This window comes from Bidens hawaiensis, unplaced genomic scaffold (genome assembly GCF_021521415.1).
Source record: "Bidens hawaiensis isolate Kalapana, Puna unplaced genomic scaffold, B.hawaiensis_p1.1 tig00001463_1, whole genome shotgun sequence".
NCBI classification, from domain to species: domain Eukaryota; kingdom Viridiplantae; phylum Streptophyta; class Magnoliopsida; order Asterales; family Asteraceae; genus Bidens; species Bidens hawaiensis.
The window spans coordinates 1,192,974-1,203,727 of record NW_027491083.1 but is presented as its reverse complement, the minus strand read 5'-3'; the positions used below and the strand labels follow the sequence as shown (position 1 = coordinate 1,203,727).

The 10,754-nt window shown below is 32.0% G+C and overlaps 1 protein-coding gene across 4 annotated transcripts; it reads left to right on the top strand.

The window, feature by feature from the left end:
* The first annotated feature begins 6,031 nt into the window (after positions 1-6,031).
* On the top strand, positions 6,032-10,163 carry LOC143579872 (serine/arginine-rich splicing factor SR34A-like). Of its 4 annotated transcripts, none has more exons than XM_077063057.1 (13): positions 6,032-6,085; positions 7,213-7,339; positions 7,608-7,673; positions 7,773-7,847; positions 7,935-8,061; positions 8,303-8,349; positions 8,422-8,479; positions 8,776-8,825; positions 8,919-8,975; positions 9,177-9,298; positions 9,371-9,442; positions 9,785-9,845; positions 9,937-10,162. In XM_077063057.1, exons 2-13 carry the CDS (start codon positions 7,253-7,255, stop codon positions 9,949-9,951), a joined length of 837 nt encoding a protein of 278 aa, XP_076919172.1. In that variant the 5' UTR covers positions 6,032-6,085; positions 7,213-7,252; the 3' UTR covers positions 9,952-10,162. The 4 variants fall into 4 exon arrangements, with proteins under 4 accessions (XP_076919172.1, XP_076919168.1, XP_076919176.1 ...); XM_077063053.1 differs by lacking the exon at positions 6,032-6,085 and adding an exon at positions 6,742-7,062; XM_077063061.1 differs by lacking the exon at positions 6,032-6,085 and having other exon boundaries at positions 7,118-7,339; positions 9,785-9,854; positions 9,945-10,162.
* The last annotated feature ends 591 nt before the right edge of the window (positions 10,164-10,754 follow it).

The window sequence follows — 10,754 nt, the reverse complement described above, 5'->3', positions numbered from 1 at the left end:
GATTTGCTTGGCGAAGGTAAACCGACAATCTAGTCATTGTATCAATGCCCGGTTCGCTTGGCAACGATTCATTGGCACACGAGTACAACTTGGTTTTGGTTTGTTAAGGTTTGGTTGATTATTACCACATAGATTGGTTTGCGCATTTAACACTTGTTATTTATTATTTATTTATTATATAACTATTTGTTATGTCAAAATTGGTGATCATCTCACTCAACATATTTGTTGACAAAACTTCATTTTCTACGCATATGCAGGTTGTTTGAAGTTGAAGTATGAACGCTTAGAAAGACCTAAGGGTTATAATGAAGACAAACTTGAATTTAAACTTGTTATATTTATTTATTTGAATTGCTTTTGTTCTATTTGATTATTGTGTGTAATATTTGAATAAAATAATTAATTAGATATTGTCAATTATAATTATGATAGTATCTTCGAGCTGTGAGCAATCGGATCACACCCTGGCATTTCCGCCTTAGGTTGGGGTGTGATAAATTAGAGTAAAATGTCAAAATCGTCCCTAAAGTTTGGTTACTTATGCGACTTTGGTCCAAAAATCTTTTTTTGTGCAACTGAGCCATTGACGTTTCTCACTTCTTGCCATTGACGTCCAAATCGTTAACTCTATTAGTTTTTTTAACATTAAGTAAGGGGTATTTTCGCCTTTTCAGTTTATTTATTATTTTATAATTTTCGTATTTTCTTTTATCCCTAAATCCTTCTCATGCCCAATGTAACATTTCGGATTTTCTAAACCCATATTCGTTTGCGTTTAACCCAACCCGGAATATTTTGGGATCTTTATTACAAATTAAAAATAAAATGTTTATAAGTAATTAAGTTTATAATGTTCACTTTAGGCCCTTTATCCTTTACATATTGTTTATTTTCTATTTATTTCCTAAAATGTTCAAATATTGACCAAATAACAAACTACAAGGACTAAACATGTACAAAATAAAATTCCCTCTCATTTGGCCGGAGAACCACGTGTTGGGGTGGCCGAGGCCCACCGTGCGGCGCTATGGTGCCTCTGCACAGATCGTTTAAGTTATTTTGTTTCCTAGTTCATTTTTAGCATGTAAATCGCTTATTTTAGGCATAAATCGAGTGAATTAAGGTCCAAGAAAAGGATATTAACTAAAATACAAGTCCATACCCTTAGATTACTGATAATCTTTTGGTTTATTTCATCGATTTGGTCATTAAACTTTTATTCGGTTTCTTAAACAAGTAAATATACTAAATATGGTTCGTTTTTATAATCTCTATATAAACGCATCATAATTCTCCTGCCACAAACTTCCTCATACCCTAACTCACTAATCCCAGCCGTCACCTACCTCTGATCATCATAAAATCCTTCGGTTTTTGCTTATTCATTAAAGATACAATGCTTGTTCGTTTGACTTTGCTTATGCATGGACCTTTGACTCGTCGTTTCTGTTGATCCTTTCACTTTCCGGGTAAGTTATAAACATAGGAATCGTTCATACAAACATTCCCTAGTCAATAACCTTCAATCAATTTTAGTGGTTGAAGGGTGTTGACTGGTCAAATCATTTAAAACTCGTTAAAGGGCAAAATAGTCAACTAGTTTGACTTAACGTTTTCTCATACTTTTGGTCGGATTCAACGTTCGGTCCAGAAGAATTTTATTCTTGTAACTTAATTTTAAGGCTACTGACCAAAACCCGACTTCCGACTCGCTGTTCGGATTCTAGTCAGTACGAGCTCACTTAAATCTTAAAACAAACATAACTTGAATTCTAAACGTCTGTTTGGATTGATTCCAGCGTCAACGAGTTCGTTTTACTTATATTATCTTATCTCAAAATTCCAGATTCTGAATTGTTTATATCGTTTGACGTGTAGCGGACGACTCGCTTATTCGTATTTATATTCGTTTGTCAATAATCTAAGGTGAGTTTATCATTCCCCTATTTTACCAAGTTTTATAAACGTTTTGGGGATATATATATATATATATATATATATCAAACAATAAAAAACGTGTAATTGTGTGTGACTTAATCAAATATACGTGTTACATGTTTACTTGTGTTAATATTCATTCATTCGTATATTCAAAGGGGTCCAACGTATTCCCATGTATTGGGTGCTCATGCTATTGACCAACGCCCGATTCGCTTGGCAACGGGCTACATACTTGTTTATGGTTTGATTACATTTACCGCATTTATCACGTTATGCTTATTTATATTGACATCAAAACTGGTGATATTCTCACTCAACTTTATGTTGACAAACTCTGTTTTTTACGCATATCCAGGTTGCTTGAATTGAAGTTTGGATATTTAGTCAAGACCATAGGTTTTAATAAAGACAATTGTTAAATCATGTTTATAATCACTTATTTGAACTGTTTTGTAATATTTGTAAACTTATGTGTATATTTGAAATAAAATAATTAAATAGATATTGTCACTTTTATATTATGATAGTATCTTTCAGCTGTTAGCAATCGAATCATGTCCCGACATTTTCGCCTTAGATTGGGGTGTGACAGATTGATATAAGAGCCGAAGGTTATAAGATAGGTCGTTAGAAATTGTCCTAGTCATATGATAAGAACCCTATACATGTTTATCTGAACTGCCTTATGTGCTACTTAATTGTTTGTATAGATATAATATAAATATAGTACAAAAAGAAAGTGAATAATTATTAATCTATTACATATATTAGGGTCAATTAAGATCTTAGTTTTGGAGTGAAAATAATTGTGAAAATTAACCAAAAGATGATAAGTGTTAACAATCATTTTACTTTATTAGAATACTAGCTTTAGAGCCCGTGTAACACACGAAATGACCCAAATAATAAAATTATAAATAAAGCAAATAAGTACATACTGTACAGGTAAAAATGGATACATCTATGCTTATATCTATACTATGTCTATATAAATTGACTTTATTTATATCAGAAAATGATTTTTTTCAAAAAAATAAATGAACTTAATAAAAAATAAAAATAATAATAGCGCAAATGCAAAAACATACCTGAGAACGGTCCATTTATTGGAAATTTGATTCTCTCATATTATATAATTGAAAGAATTTTGGTTATGAACCAATTTCAAAAAAGACTTTTCAGACAATAATAGTTCTGAGCTACACCATAAAAATAATTTTTATAATTTTGAGGGGGCTTCTCGACTTTGCCATAATAACAACACATAAAAATAAACGTTAACATGTTCAAATTTGTGAATGTTTTACTTCGCTTGAGCATAATTTTGTATGGCATGTTTCACACACTACATTTTAATCACCATTAAAGGAAAAGTCAATGCTGACACAAATGTTTCAAATTTGATAAAAGTCATAAGCATTGATAGGCCTGGAGGTAGCATGTCGAAAGTGTTCGCCGTCTTTTCTTAAATTTTAATAGTTGTGGAAAAAGAGTCAATTAGCCAAATCCCCAATCTTTTCATTATTTACAAAAATGTCATTGAAAATAAATTCGAAACCTAAATCACATTTAAAATTCTAACTTTTTTGTTTGACATTTTCAAGTCAAAACTTTGAAACCGTAACAAATTTGATGATAAATCTACTTGCACTCTCAAACTTTTAAAAATACTCATATTACCCCTTTTTGACCCGTAACAAATTTTGAGCCAAATGTAGTTAACTTGTACCACACAATCTATTTACCAACTTTTGACCCGTAACAATTAAATTTAAGTTCCACAATAAACTTGAAACAATTATTGATAAAAAAAAAACCAAGAACCTGACCATGAAAAACTTTATTATATATGAAAGTGAATGATATATATTATAACAAGTCAGCATATATATAGTTTAGTAGATTAACTGAAAAAAATAAATGGATAGATTTAAAGCATATTTTTATCATTTATAAGAATATTTATTTTTATAAAAATGTATGGTATATATAATAAAATAGAGTTTAAAGAAAAATGAATAAATTAATCATGTTATAGATATAATATAAATGAACTGTAAAAGGAAAGTGATAATTATTAATCTATGAGATAGTTATTAGTTTGGAGGGAAAAAAATTATGAGGTTTAACCACAAACTGACACGTGTACACAGTTATTTTACTTTATTAGAATAGGTAGATAGGTGTGTGTGTGTGTGTGTGTGTGTGTGTGTATAATATCCAAAAATTATTTCTTTATATTTATCATGTCTGAGTGCTCTCCGAGTACACCCAACTAGCCAGTCAGTCGTCTAGGATCTGACTACCGACTTTTGCTACCTTGCCTATATAAATCAACAAATCATCATGGATAACAAAAATATTACAGTGCTCAACAAATCACCTTATAATATTACTGACTTATAATTGTAGTTTTTCGTTTCTAACGTTTTGAAATGTAACTATAGCGTTTTATATGTATACTAGAATTTATCTCCCGTATTACAGAGGTCGTTTTATATTATTCGTTTTTAATATTTATATATGTATATTTGGATTTTAATTTTATTTATTGTAAGAAAGCTAGTAATTAATATACTTGAGGTTTGATGATAAAATGGTTTCACAAATAAATGATATGTTATAATCCGGTTTAAAAGCTATCTGGGTTTGGTGATACCCATTACCCTTTTATTTTCTTTATTATAAAATTGTTTCTTAATTATAAATAATATCTTTTTTTAAATAATATAGGATATTAATTTTTAATATATCCTTATTTTATAGGATTTTCATATTAAATATTTTATGAGATTAATTTTTAATATAATGAGATATAACCCGTTTAAGAGCTATCTGGGTTTGGTGAGACCTTTACCCGTGAATTCAGGTCAAATGCGTGAGAAACCTTCATTTACAAATAAAGCAATATGATGGCTTGAGAGAATAGATGTTTTACATTTTTCGTTTTTTAATATTTATTTTTTGGATTTTAATTTTCTTTATTGTAAGAAAGTTAATAATATACTTAGGGGTTGATGATGAAAGAGTTTCATAAATAAATGATATGTTATAACCCGTTTAAAAGCTATCTAGATTTGGTGACTCATGACCCGCTTATGTTTTTTTATTATAAAATTGTTTATTAATTATAAATAATATTTTTTTCTTTTTAAATTGGATATTAAATTTTAGTATATCCCTATTTTATAGGATTTTCATATCAAATAATTTGTAAGATTAATTTTTAATTTAATAAGATGTTATAACCATTTAAAAGATATTTATCATGTCCGAGTGCTCTCCGAGTACACCCAACTAGCCAGTCAATCGTGTAGGATCTGACTACTGACTTTAGCAACCTTCCCTATATAAATCAACAAATCATCATGGATAACAAAAATATTATAGTGCTCGACAAATCACCTTATAATATTATTGACTTGTAATTGTAGTTTTTCATTTCTAACGTTTTGAAATGTAACTATAGCGTTTTATATGTATATTATATTTTGTTTATGATTCTTCTAGTATTAATGAAAAAACCCATGTACTATATAATATACTTGTTTAAATACTCATGGGACATGAAAAAATTAACACTAGTAGATGAGCACAAAAAATCAAGCTTTGAAAAAAAAAATCCAGAATCAGATATTAGAAAACTGGTTTTGAAAACCCGAAAAACCTGAACGCGGACCCAACCCTACTCATAGGGTATGATTTTTAGTGTTGAAACCCGAACTCAAACCTGCTTACCGATCTATACCCAATAATACCCAAAAACTGGTTCCAGTTATACCTGATTCTGGATTTTTTAAATCCCGGTTCAACCGGTTATGTCATTTTTTAGCCCAATCCAGTACGAGTAAAAAACCGGTTTTTAAAACATTGGGGTAAACAGTGAAGATTGAAATTGGGCCAGGCCCATTAAGCCGAAAGCAAACCCTGTATTTTTGTAGGTGCAACCAAACCAAAGAACCAACACCTCCATTCCTCCGCTCAATCCGTCGAGGTACAGATCTACAACTACAATTATTAATTTCAATGATTTGATTTTCTTCAACAATGTCAAATTTATCATTTACTATTACTCCTATTCCATTTTATTAACAGCACCATCGTTCCTCATCAGAAACCCTAGCTGGTCACCACCGTCAAAGTAAGGCCAATTCATCATCATATCATTTTCATTTTTTTAAGATTAATTGAGTGATTTTTATTGTTTATCTCGAGTCGATACCTCAACTGGACTGTATATTTATCTATCTGCAATGTTTTTTTCATTTTCAGTTTTTTGAAATTTGGAGTATAATAAATTTATTGTATGCTATGCTTCTGTTAGGTTTAGAATGTATCTGTAAAATAAGCAGTTTTTTTAATATAACAATTGACAGATATTTTGATATATGAAAGATGGAGTATGATATTATTAGTAAGATTATACGAGCTAAGGGTTTTTCTAAAGTGTTTTATTCTACCGGGCCTCAAAGCCATATGCTATGCTTTTTATTAGTGTTTGGATATTTGTACATTTCACTTAGTTTGAGTACTGCTTTTAAAATGTTTTATTTTACAGCTTTAGGGAAAGAACCAACATCCGAGAGGGAAAATACTTTTTTTTTTATTTTAGACAAATGCATAGTTATTTGAGCCTTGCTGCGAATTAGGTGTAAAAAGTTATGTACTTTTCAAGTTATCATATAGTGACGAAACAACATGAGTTTATGTAAACTTTAAAACACATTACGGATGGATCTTGAACAGATAGCCGGAGAACAGTAAAAACAAGTATGAATGAGGCTAATAGACTAAATATATGGTGATTTTGCATCATCTTATGACTGAGATGCTTTGTTTATGATAGATGTCAACCGCTTGGACAAGTATGAGCTATGGAATCATACATAAGGATGTAAATGAGAATTAGGAGATTTCTGTTTGGAGTTGGAGTTTTTTAAATATAATTGGACCCAAAATTTGTTTCCAAAATGTATAGCTGTGCAGCAAATTGGCGCTTTTGAGCTATTTTAAAGGATTTCGGGAATTTTATTTCAAATATTTTAGCTTTGGAACCTCATGGACTGCATAGGGCTTGGAGCTTTTGAAGCACAGCTCTTCATGAGGAGTGCTTTTTTGGTTTGATTTAATTCTGCTTTGTTGATTGTTAGTTACCACATGGAAGTAAAAATGTATCTCAGGCACACTACAAGTAGTTATAAACTAGGAGACATTACTTGTGTCTTTTGGTGAGTTTTGATTATTTTTTGTTGTGTTTATATCTTGCAGTTTTGGACTAGTGTGCTGAGCTGTTTCTTTGGACCTGAAAATGAGTAGCCGTTTCTCACGCATGATTTATGTTGGGAACTTGCCTTTGGATATAAGAGAAAGAGAAGTTGAAGATCTTTTCTATAAGGTTGGTTTCATTTTTCTTCTATTTTTTTAAATCTCTATATATGTTTTTCAAGTTGATATCTAAGCTTAATTTGTTTAAAACCTTCCATTAGAGTTAATATTTGAATATGGTAGATGTTGAAAATCAATATTCAAATAATAGTTTGTTTAAGATTTGCTGACATAGTTAAAATTCGAACCGGAAGAGTGTTGTCTTAGCATTTGAACCACCATAGTTAAAGCTGGATATTATGTTTATTTTGTTAAAAGCTGGTTTCTGCTTCATGCAGTATGGACGCATCTTGGACATAGAATTGAAAGTTCCACCTCGTCCTCCTTGTTATTGCTTTGTGGAGGTAATTTGCTAATTTTGAATTTCATTTTCTCAAAACTTTTCGCTTTTATAAAATACTGTAGATTTGACTTTTGACTGCTCGATGTTATATAAATTGCAGTTCGCAAATGCACGAGACGCTGAAGATGCAATCAGGGGCCGCGATGGCTATAATTTTGATGGGTGCCGCTTGAGGGTAATACAAAATATTAATTAGTTTATAACTTTTGATCAAACATGCTTTTTAAAAGTTTAAAAACCTTTGATATGCTCTTTGGTGCAGGTTGAGCTTGCTCATGGTGGCCGTGGACAATCATCCTCTGGTGATGGCCGTGGAAGTGGTGGCGGTCGGGGCCGTGGTGGCGGCGGCGGTGGCCGTTATGGCATTTCACAACGTTCCGAGTATCGAGGTATGATCATATATATGTTAAATTATGAGTTAATAATAAACTTTAGAGGTGACAACATGCAGTCGGGTTGGGTAACCGATCAAAGTGGGTTCATTTCAAAACAATATTTATATGTCCAGGTCAAGGGCATCAGGCTGACTGATCAACATTTTTTTGAATTTTGTAAATAAATGTTTTAGAGATGATTAAAGTTTTCTTATTAAAATAATATATCTTCCAACCTTATGTTTCCTATGTGCAGTTATTGTTCGAGGGCTACCATCATCTGCTTCTTGGCAGGATCTTAAGGTAACATGTCTAATGCATTGTTTTATATTATATTCCTGCGACATCAATAACTGGGATAATATTTTATTTCAGGATCACATGCGTAAGGCTGGTGATGTATGTTTTGCTGAAGTTTCTCGTGATAGCAAAGGTATATATTATCACGACTCTGTTTTATTTCCAAAAACCTTCTAACTCATTTTATTTGATATAGTTGGACTATTATAGAAATAACCTAACTTTTGTAATCGTATATGATACAGTAATCTTTTGGATAAAAGTTGTTTATGGTCAACACAATCTGACTTAACCCATACAAAATCACTTAACCTGTTTCGACCTGATACTCAAATCAGTCAACGTGCATGACCTACCCATAATAGTACCTTTATGTTTTACATTTTATTTTCCATGAAAATCTAATTCTAACCAAAAATTCATATTTAGGGACATTTGGTCTTGTTGACTATACCAACTATGATGACATGAAATATGCTGTAAGTTTGTAAAATTTTGTTTTGAATAGCTATTGCAAATTTAATGTATTTGACTAATTGTATGGTTTGTTCAATTGTTTTTTTGTTGCTTAGATAAGGAAGCTTGATGACACTGAGTTCAGAAATCCATGGACAAGAACTTATATTCAGGTACTTTGTTGTTCTTTTTTAAGCTTTGCATTGTGTGAACTTATATGTACATGATTAATGGATTAATTTTGATACAAGGGTTTACCTAAAATAATAATCTATGCGTTTGTACCAAAAGATTTTTGAGGTTTTATTCATTATAAATATTGACTCTCAATTTCAACCTTTTTGAGATAAGACAAACCAAACTTATTGGTGCAGGTAAGGAAGTATGATAGGAGTCCTTCTAGGAGTCCAAGTAGGAGCCGGAGCAGAAGCCGGAGCCGGAGCAAAAGTCAGAGCCGAAGCAGAAGCCGTAGCAGAAGCAGGAGCAGAAGCAAGAGGTATGAACAGACAATTTTTTTTAGGTTATTTTGTTTTTTATTGAGTTTGAAAGTTGTTTTTTTTTCTTAAAGCAAATCCTTGGAGCGACCAGGGTCAAAATCGCCACCAAAATCTAGATCAGCATCTCCTGTGAAGCCGCCTAGGTATTATAATTTAGCCTACACACATATGCATATGCATTTTATTTGTATCCTGTGTAGTTGTGGTAATTTGACCCATTTACTGTAATCAGTTGAGCTAAATAACTCACCTGAAGGAACCTATATAATCAACAATATTGTAGATCACTTTACTAGAACTGGAGCTTACTTTTGTTATAATGTAGTTCTTATGATCATGTTTAACACGATATTTATTCATATACTTCAAATGATAGTTGGATCTTGTGTTTGCGGCTGGTACAGCCCGACCCGTTACCCCCTCTCACCTTTTTCTCACTTCTAGTTTTCTAACAACAGCCTTTCTTTCTTGTTCAACTTTTGCAGAGCTAGATCCAGGTCAAGGTCCAGATCAAGGTCAAAGTCAAAGTCAGAATCTCCACGCAAAGTATAAGGCGTTTCATGTTTACGTACATGTTTTAGTGTGTACTAAATTGCTTCTATTTGCATCTAATTCTATTTTCGTTATGTTGTTTCAGGAGCGAAGCCCTTAAGCCAATGACAAACTATCTATCTGTGTTTTGGCAGTCTTTATTGGAATTGATATGTTTTAGCAGCTAGCTATTTGATGACTGATAATTAGATGGCTGAACCTCTAGACTCTTTGTTTGTGATACTGTCTGTTTGTTTGTTTGTGATACTTGAGAGAGAAACTTCTACTTTCATTTCAGTTGGATTCAAATTTTTGTAACCCTGACTTTGCTTGATTAAGCTGCTCTTAGATTTACTTATTTTTGTGTATTTTAAGATTTTGCTGAGTCAAACCTGGATTCGGGGTACAATTTTTCTGAACTGATACCTGATTTGGATCCGCGGGTACACCGGGCTGGGTCTTGAACCGGGATTTTTGCCCACCTATATGTAAAAGGTGTTTTGAGCTAGCCAAAATAATAGTGAAAAAAGTTTTTCGGACAAATAAGAACGAAAATGCTGTTTTCATAGCAGATGATGCTTAAGGTAGAGAACATGTCCAATGAAAAAATATATAAGCGCCCAGAAACTATATATGAGGGCTTGAAATCTTTAAGATTGCCAAAGCTAGAGAGTGGAGGTGGTAGGATCTAGGAGTCGTGAAGTTCATCAAGGATAAGAGTGAACGGGTTCGGTGAGCGGACATGACATCAAGGTGAGATAGGAAACATAAATCCATAATCTTTTCAACGGTGGTAGTAATCATCACAAAGAAAGTGAAAACTCCACTACCCAAAGATGGCAACAATATAACGGCTATTGTCGAATTATCACTACATAGGAGGTGAGGATAGCCCTTAGAAAGATGAGAATAAGGCGGTTGACC

Excerpts from the sequence above, each read along its gene's own strand:
- LOC143579872 (XM_077063068.1), top strand. The coding sequence starts at position 7,253 with ATGAGTAGCCGTTTCTCACGCATGATTTATGTTGGGAACTTGCCTTTG. Across the intron at positions 8,826-8,918 it reads ATGATGACATGAAATATGCT|ATAAGGAAGCTTGATGACAC; the intron begins GTAAGTTTGTAA and ends TTTGTTGCTTAG. Across the intron at positions 8,976-9,176 it reads GGACAAGAACTTATATTCAG|GTAAGGAAGTATGATAGGAG; the intron begins GTACTTTGTTGT and ends TTATTGGTGCAG.